This window comes from Miscanthus floridulus, chromosome 11, assembly GCF_019320115.1.
Source record: "Miscanthus floridulus cultivar M001 chromosome 11, ASM1932011v1, whole genome shotgun sequence".
NCBI lineage: Eukaryota > Viridiplantae > Streptophyta > Magnoliopsida > Poales > Poaceae > Miscanthus > Miscanthus floridulus.
The window spans coordinates 57,768,372-57,776,694 of NC_089590.1; the positions used below are offsets into that span (position 1 = coordinate 57,768,372).

The 8,323-nt window shown below is 45.9% G+C and overlaps 1 protein-coding gene and 1 non-coding gene across 7 annotated transcripts; one reads left to right on the plus strand and one right to left on the minus strand.

Annotated features, from left to right (window-relative positions):
* Window positions 1-2,272: 2,272 nt before the first annotated feature.
* On the minus strand, window positions 2,273-7,611 carry LOC136493194 (U-box domain-containing protein 6-like). Of its 6 annotated transcripts, none has more exons than XM_066489247.1 (7): window positions 7,489-7,536; window positions 5,986-6,052; window positions 5,769-5,843; window positions 5,209-5,394; window positions 4,893-5,000; window positions 3,373-4,697; window positions 2,273-3,255 (listed from the first exon to the last, which is right to left on the minus strand). In XM_066489247.1, the coding sequence occupies exons 3-7, from the start codon at window positions 5,817-5,819 to the stop codon at window positions 2,382-2,384; spliced, it is 2,544 nt and encodes an 847-aa protein (XP_066345344.1). In that variant the 5' UTR covers window positions 5,820-5,843; window positions 5,986-6,052; window positions 7,489-7,536; the 3' UTR covers window positions 2,273-2,381. The 6 variants fall into 6 exon arrangements, with proteins under 6 accessions (XP_066345344.1, XP_066345346.1, XP_066345347.1 ...); XM_066489249.1 differs by lacking the exon at window positions 5,986-6,052 and adding an exon at window positions 5,511-5,680 and having other exon boundaries at window positions 7,489-7,532; XM_066489250.1 differs by lacking the exon at window positions 5,986-6,052 and adding an exon at window positions 5,511-5,680 and having other exon boundaries at window positions 7,478-7,493.
* A 291-nt stretch (window positions 7,612-7,902) lies between these two features.
* TRNAL-UAA (transfer RNA leucine (anticodon UAA)) lies at window positions 7,903-7,985 on the plus strand. Its single transcript has one exon. It is a non-coding gene; the product is annotated as a tRNA-Leu (tRNA).
* The last annotated feature ends 338 nt before the right edge of the window (window positions 7,986-8,323 follow it).

The window sequence follows — 8,323 nt, forward strand, 5'->3', positions numbered from 1 at the left end:
GTTCGGCCCATCTCTAGCGAGTTTGGTTGAGGCGCTGAGCGAGTTGGAGGCGACGTGGCGCTCGGTGGTGATCCGGACCACACCGTGCGTTGGTCTGGTTGGTTGGTCTAGAAGAATTATTTCATGAGACAAAGAGCACCCAAAATGAACCGGACTGTGGGTGGCGATGGTCCGGACAACTTGCACGGGGTCCGGTCCGGACCCCTTGATCGCGTGCAAGTGAGATGACCGTTGGAGATCGATGTTCACCGTCAAACGCTGGGGCACGTGTTGCGTAGCCATGGTCTGGACTCTACTATGACTTGGTTCGGACGAGGGTCCAAAGCTAGGGTCCAAACCCTCCCCGAGAGCACAACGGCTTGTGGAGGTTTTGGCAACTCTATAAATAGAAGAGGGACAGCTTGGGCTCACTCTCTTGCATATTTTCATTAGTAATACATCCTTATGAGCTAAAGCAAACACCTCCCATTCATCTCCTCCATTGATTCATCATCATAGTGAGATTGAGAGTGATCTAAAGTGCATTTGCTTGAGTGATTGCATCTAGTGGCACTTGAGGATCGTTTGAGCTGCGGTTTTCTTGTTACTATTGGTGGTTGCCGCCACCTAAACAGCTTGGAGCAGCGGAGGAGCATTGGCACGAGTTGGTGATTGTTTATGGCCATCTCTCGGTGATTTGTGAGGGGTCTTGTGCCTTCCCCAGCGAAGAGCCGAAAGATAACTCTAGTAAATTGCTCATGTCATTGAGTTACCCTCACTTGTGAGTTGGTTCTTACGGCGCCCATTTGTTGATCTAGGCTTGTAGACGCCTATTAGCCGCCGAACCACCAAGTGAACGGTCGACACAACAGGGACTAGCGTGCCGGCAAGCACGTGAACCTTAGAAGAAAAATCTTGTGTCAATTGTGTATTAGTATCCTCCAGGCCTTCATTTGGTGCTTATTGATTGATTGATCATCTCTCTTGCCATGGCGCTATAATCACCTCACTCTCTCTTGTATTACTTTGTTACTTGTTGTAGCTTGAATAGAGGTAGTTTGCTAGTTGCCTAGTTAGTTGAGTAGTTAGCTTGTAGCCAGCTCAACTAGAGTAGCATAGCAACTTAGCCTTTGAGTGTGATTTAGAGATTATAGTAAATAGAATTGTAGTTTAGGTGGCTTGCCTTTCAAAGTAGAACTAGTGCAAAAGCTTCGCTTATTAATTGTCTAACACTTGCTCTAGTGTTTTGTAGAAAAAATTATTAGGCTATTCACTCCCTCTCTAGCCATTTAGGACGTTTCAGCTGGCCGGTTCGGCCACCACGCGGTTTGTGCCATGGCTCCTGGACCCGCAGTCGCGTCGTGCGCGTGTGGCACTCCCGCTCCTGCCACCACTGTCTTTGCTCACATGGTGGCGTTCCCGCTCCTACACCTGAGTTCTCCACGCCGATGCGGCATGGTCCACGGCGACTGCTCCGATGCGATGTTCTCCACCGCACCAACTGCCGTCATCCTCCTTCTCCACTACACCCGAGCGCCGCTTGCTGGATACCGTAATTCCCCACCAGGTAGACCGTGGCCGCCGGTGATGTCGTGTTTCAATTGTTTCATACGTATGTTTAAGTGTTCAATCTGTATGTTGCGTATGTTGAAATGGCTATATACGTATGTTGCAAGCATATGTTTCATGTAATAAGCATATGCTTCAGGTGTTTCAAACGTATGCTTCAAATGTTTTATTTGGATATTGCATAACATGCATATTGCAAACGTATGCTTTTAAGTGTTTCATACGTACGTTGCAAGTGTTTCATCTAGATATTGCATATACTTGTAATGACTTTTCAAGTGTTTTGCAAGTGTTTCAAACGTATGTTTCAGATATTTCACCTATTTTAATCGTATATTGTAAGTGTTTTATCTAGATAGTGTTGCACATATTGCACTAGGACACTGGGCACCACCGTATGTCACCGTGATGCATATGTGGCGCGCATCCACAGGCGGGCGCCTGGACTCCTACGTGCACGTAACGGAGCAGGCGTGGGCGGGCCCTACGTACGCGCATGAAGAGGAGCGGACGCGGCGCGGGAAAGGAGCAGCGTTAGTGGCGCGGGAAACGGAGCAGCGCAGGGCGGTGTGCGCCTGTGCGAGCGAATCCCGCGTCTGCGCGGGCTGGGACTGAGAGCAGCGTGCGGATGTTTCCTGCGACTTAGACGTCCGGGCACTAGCTGCCCCGTACCTGATTTGAACGGAATTAGTCGCTTTGCTTGCCACGCTCATGCTCATTTCAAGAAACCATTAATCACGGCGAACGCACCGCGCTTGTCAAAGACGGATAATCACGGCGCTATAGTTTGAGCACAGCTCAGTTACACGGCGGACTGGCCGATCCTTCTCAGCTCAACGCAGGCTCCACTTCTTGAGCAGGCACGTGAAGGCCTTGGTGAACCTCCTGGACCCTGACCTGCGCAGCCGCGGCTTCTTGCTGCCGCCGCTCGGCTTACTGGCCGCAGCGGCCGGCGTCACGGCCAGCACCATCTCTTCCTCTTCCTCTTCCTCCTCCTCCTCCTCCCGCTGCTGCTGCGCGGCAGCCTGGCTCGCCACCTCGTGCAGCTCCACCCGCGGCTGCGTCTCCTCCAGCTCCATTTCCCGCTGCCGCTGCTCCCGGAACAGCCTCAGCAGCCGCTGCGCCTTGTCCCGGGCCCTGGCCGTGCCGTTGGCCGTCACGGACACCAGCGCCGGGATCACGCCCTCCTGGAGCACCGTCTGGCTGCTGCCTTCGTCGCCGCTGCAGATCACATACAGGCACGACACGGCCTTCTCCTTCTCCCCCGGCTTGCCGTTGTCCACGATGAGCACGATGGTGCCCACCATGGCCGCGCTGGCCGCGATCTCCTCCTTGCCCCTCCGGGTCAGCGCCAGGTTCAGCAGCACCGCCAGGGCCTTGTCCGTCCACGGGGACGACGGCGTCAGCACGGCGCGGAGGCTCTCCATGATGCCGGACGCCATGAGGGACGGGATGTTGGGCGCGTGCAGCGAGAGGTTGTACAGGGTGAGCAGCGCGTCCAGGCGGCACGTGTCGCTCGGTGGGCCACCTTCGCCCAGGCCATTGACGAGGAAAGGGATGGCGATGCTCGAGCCGATGATCGCCTGCGCCTCGGGGATGCAGGACAGGTTCAGGTACATTGCGATGGCAGCTTCGCAGGTTTCCCGTTTCTGTATCATCTGCTCGGTCAGGGGGATCACTCCAGCTGACAGCAGCAGCCTCTTGTTCCTGATAACAAATGATGCAAAGGTGAAATCATGAAAACAATTGAGATCCGTCACAGTGGACGCCTTTTTGACACTATGGTTAATTGGTTATAGCAAACGGAGCAACATTGGTATTTACCGGTCATTGTTGACAGCAAGATTGAACAGAGCCATTGTAGCATCCTCCTGAGACTGCACGTCTCCTCTGCTGATAGCCATCTTCAGAAAATGGATTAGTGGCTCAGTAATACCATTAGCACCTGCATAGTCTCGAAGTTCGTCGTCGTTCTTCAACAGGATCCTGATCTGCTCAATCAACTTATGTCTCTCACTCATGCTCTCAGCATCGTTCTTGTTCAGCACATGGAGCCACTGTTCACATCTGTCACTGACAGGCACATCATCTTTGGAGTTCTGATGAGCGGCCTTATCCACAGAGTCTTCAACCCCACATATCTCAGGTGCAGCCTCCTTGGAGCTCTGAAGAGTAGAGCAGTTCTCCGGTGAGACTTCTTCGTATACACGTAGTTTGGATGTGGCCTCTCCGGAGTTCTGACGAGACAACATCTCCATGGAAACTTCACTCTCCGACTTGGCGTCATCCTTGACAGCTGGGTCTTCGAAAGAAACAGTGTTAGCGCCATCAGTCGCCGAACATGTGCTGCTTTCCAGGGATGAAATTCTCAGGTGTTCTAGCTTGGGAGATTCTGGCGGTCCAGATGGAACAGGAACCCCGTTCTGTTCACACCAAGATGCTATCAGACCCTTGATGCAGTAATTGGGCGTCCTCAAGAGCTGGGACAGTTGCTTGTGAGTTTTCGGGCAGGTTGTGTTGCCACTGTCGAACCACTTCTCGATGCACGCTCGTTCATATGTTTGACCGGATGCAATAACAACAGGATCATACATGAGCTGCAGGGAGATTGGACACCTCAACTCCTCAGGTGGCAAGGGCATACTCCCTGATAACCCTTTAATCTGCTTCGAATTGAAGGAGCCAACCCTTGGGAGTTGCTTCTCAAGAATCTGACAGTTTCCATGGAGATCAGTTGAGCTAGACAGTGAATGATTCAGACCAGTCAAACCAGAATTCGATCTGGAGGAGAAGGAAGGGCTTGAGCACAGGGAGTTGGTGGTATCAGTTGTTTCACTCTTAAATATGTTCGAGTATTTCCTAATCAGGTGGATCAGGTAGGCTGCAGTTGATTCCTTTTTGATGTCCTCCTCTGCATGGGCTCTCTCAAGAAGCCTCCTAAGTGCTCTTCTTTCAGTGAGAGCTGCCACGGATGAAGTAATACCAACCCGGAAAGCAATTTGGTGGAGAAATTCTAGTTCATTCTCATCAAGGAACCCATTGGATTTCGGCTCATTCTGAATTAGTTGATTCACTTCATCACCAACTTGCTTTTCAGACTGATCCAAAACAAAATCAGTCTTCTCCAGTTCTTGTGCAATCATAGTGATCTGAAATTTAGGAAGGAAACTACTTATCAGGGGGCGAGGAATCCAAGTAATTCCTCAAGAAAACAAGATCCAAGTAAAATCAGCATGAGATAGTTCATGGTTGTAGCATGCGACAATAAATTCCTCATCGAAAGTTTCGGCTGAAAAAACTGAAAAATAAAACTACTGTACTTTTTCTGAAAGATTATGGACAACCTTAGAACCGACTGCTTCCGGAATTGTTTCTTCCACTTGGTGAAGACTTTCCAGAAGTCCTTGTCTTGAATTCTCAAATTTTGTTAGAACGTATTCTGCTGTAACAGCCTGCAATTCAGTGTTAAGTAAAACACATTGCATTCGAAAATAAAGAAAGTTCATGAGAAGTTGTCCTCTGCCAATCACATATAATGTTTTATTTATACCACTGGTGACATGATTGTACAAAAATAGTTCATGCATTCGTCCTTTTTTACATACTTAGACTAGGAAATATCAAACAGATTCACAGATATGAAAAAATATATATATATACCAAGTAAAGCTTGCTACTCTCTGAGCAATACTGAAGTAAATTCTTGGCTTTCTCAACAGATATCCTCAAGGAGCTCAATGCCAGGAGCCCAGGACTGCATCCTGACCTTGTAGTCTCAAAGGGAGGAATGGCATCCAAAACTTCACGGACTACTGTGTAAAGTTCATTGCATAGTGCTCCATGTAGCTGTGAAAAGAAGCAAACTGAATAATCCAACTGATCCTACCCCCAGCATCCTGATACTTTACATTATTGAATAATCAAAATGTTAATCTAGAAAACAGCAGGAAACTGATACTTACCATTTTTTTTATATTCCCATAAGAACATTCAATATGGTAGGTTTAAAGTTTCAGTTGAAACATTGGTGATACTTACAGGATGCACTTGTATTTCTAAACTGGAGAAACCTAAATACAAGAGCAGTAGAACGAAAATACAGTATCTTTGTCCTGATACGACGACCCTATGGCTAACAGTCACACAAACAAGATAATTCCAATTATACCAACACTGCAGCATCACTAGCATTCGATAAAACAAGAAGTCAAGTGGATTACCTTCCAATTCCCAGTGGCAATGAAGTCCCCATCCACCTCAATTCTCTCCATGCTGTCTTATTTGTCAAATTTCATCTAGCAAGAGAAAGGTGGGGCCAATTATACAATATGATATCAGTCCACCTAGAGGAATTAGTGCTCAGTGCGGACATGTGCGCCTGTGCGGTCGAATCAAGAAAACTAATGTTCATGTATATCTTGGAATTGTATTTTGCACCATTTGAATATGAAGCCCAAATCAGTCACCGTGCGTACAAACAGGTTATAAAAGCCAATTTTTTAAACTGCAAAGTTATACTGGTATATGAAATTCAAATTTAATTGCCCAAAGCTGAAAGAAAAGAGACACATGTCTTATGACTAAGAGCAAACCTTGGTACGATAGAAATGATTTTTTTTAAAGGGCATAGAAACATAAGGGCTTTGAATATTACAATAATTAAACTGACAATATAACCAGGAAGTGGAACAAATCAGCAATTATACTCAGCTTGCTTCAAGCATTAGCGCCAAAGGCTCAAACTAACCGACCACCATCCATTAGGAAGCATTAGAAGGAATAGAAGAAAGCAAAATGTATCCATGGCTTGTGAAGACAGGGTAATTGGTGACCACTACTAAAAGAAGCATAGCAGAACTGCCAGTTACTAATGATGAACAATAAGTAAATGCACACTTCTCGTCCACCAATTAGCAACTAACGATGTAACAATGGCTACTTTACTGTAGAGCAATGTCATGTGAGGACAAGGTATCTTGGTATAAACATCACAAAAGGAGCATAAAAATAACCGCAACTACTATTAGAATGACTAAAATGCATATGCAGTCCACCAAGATCATCTAAACCTAGCAGTTTTTTTGTTTATTACAAGCACATATATAGAATTTTTTTTTTGTAATCGGCTTGTATTTAAGTCTACTGGCGGGGATAAGCTGTGTCTAAGATCATTTGCCCCTCGTAGTGCGCCACATCGTGGCGCGTCGATGTAAAAACTCTATTTCTGGATCTTAATACAATATGCGCAAACCTTTTGCATATTCGAAAGAAAAAAACTGTTTTTTTTAAGAATTATATCATAACCTCATTGTCATGTGTTATATATATTTCTATAAATTAACGGTATGTTCATTTTTTCCATTTAACATCCATATCAAATAATCAAAGGCTAGCTTTTGGACATTTTAGGTAATTTACCCACATACTGAAGAAAGAAATTGGTGAAACTGTATACAAACAGTTAAGCTACCGCATGATATGATGAGAACTTTGCAATACTGAATACGTTCGAATTTAGAGGGTAAGCACAACACATTAATGACATAAAAATGATATTTAGCAGCATTTGCTATATGATTCGAGGCAGAATAAATTCCACATTCTGACCCACGAAATTCAATATACCAACATTGCATTGAGAAGCAAATACCAACACAAGGAACAGAGCACTATGGTGTTGATTGGAAAAAATCAAGAGGCGTCGTTCATCTGGGTTTTGGCAGGGGCAAAAGCAAAACATTTAGCGTCTCTAATAGCACGAGAGTAGGTTTCTGTAAACCCGGTTAGTTGGGATGTAAAACTCCCTTCTCTATCAATGAAACTGGCACAATCTCGTGCCGTTCGTTCAAAAAAAAGGTAATTAATTTCAGAAAAAATGATTGATGCATGCATGGATTAAGGTCCAAGAAGCATGAGGATGAAATCGAACCCGAGGCACACCTGGCGCTGAAGGAGCAAGCCTTGAATCTGTCCATGACCACGGCAGCTTCCTCGGCCGTGCCCTTCCCCTACCCTTGCCATGTTGTTTGGGAGGCACAAAACAGCGTTGAGCCACGAATGGCGACCAGATGGTTGGGGAGGCTGCCATTGCCATGCATTGTTGTTCGGGTCCGAAATTCTCGTACGCCGGTCCTGCTAAATTTGGGAAGTGGCTGCTTGGATTCAATGGGTGTGCTATGGCGCAGGCGATGAGGCATGCTGGTTCGCACTGTGGGCAGTTTTGTGGCCATAGGCAGATTGTATACCCGAGTGGTTAGGGGGAATAAAAAATCCTTCTGTCATCTTCAGCTGGTTTTCCCGAGTGGTTAAGGGGGAATAAAAAATCCTTCTGTCATCTTCAGCTGGTTTGCCCGAGTGGGTTTGCCCGAGTGGTTAAGGGGGAAGACTTAAGATCTTCTGCACTGAAGTGCGCGTGGGTTCGAACCCCACAGCCAGCATTTTTTTTTGTTAAATTCTTTTTAATATATTCTGCAAGTTTTCTTTTACTGACTTTATTTTTTTGCCTTCTGTATTTTGCAATATTCTGCAAGTTTTCTTTTACTGACTTTATTTTTTTTTGCCTTCTGTATTTTGCAACTTTTCTTTAGCTTTCGATACCATGTCTTTTTTGCCTCCCCATATTTGGTATTTTGCAACTTTAGGGTCTTATTGTTAAATTATTTCTTTAATATATTTTGCAAGTTTTCTTTTACTGACTTTATTTTTTTGCCTTCTGTATTTTGCAACTTTTCTTTAGCTTTCTATACCATGTATTTTTTGCCTCCCCATATTTGGT

Excerpts from the sequence above, each read along its gene's own strand:
- LOC136493194 (XM_066489245.1), bottom strand. The coding sequence starts at position 5,819 with ATGGAGAGAATTGAGGTGGATGGGGACTTCATTGCCACTGGGAATTGG. Across the intron at positions 5,001-5,208 it reads AGAGTAGCAAGCTTTACTTG|GCTGTTACAGCAGAATACGT; the intron begins GTATATATATAT and ends ACTGAATTGCAG. Across the intron at positions 3,256-3,372 it reads CTTGCTGTCAACAATGACCG|GAACAAGAGGCTGCTGCTGT; the intron begins GTAAATACCAAT and ends ATTTGTTATCAG.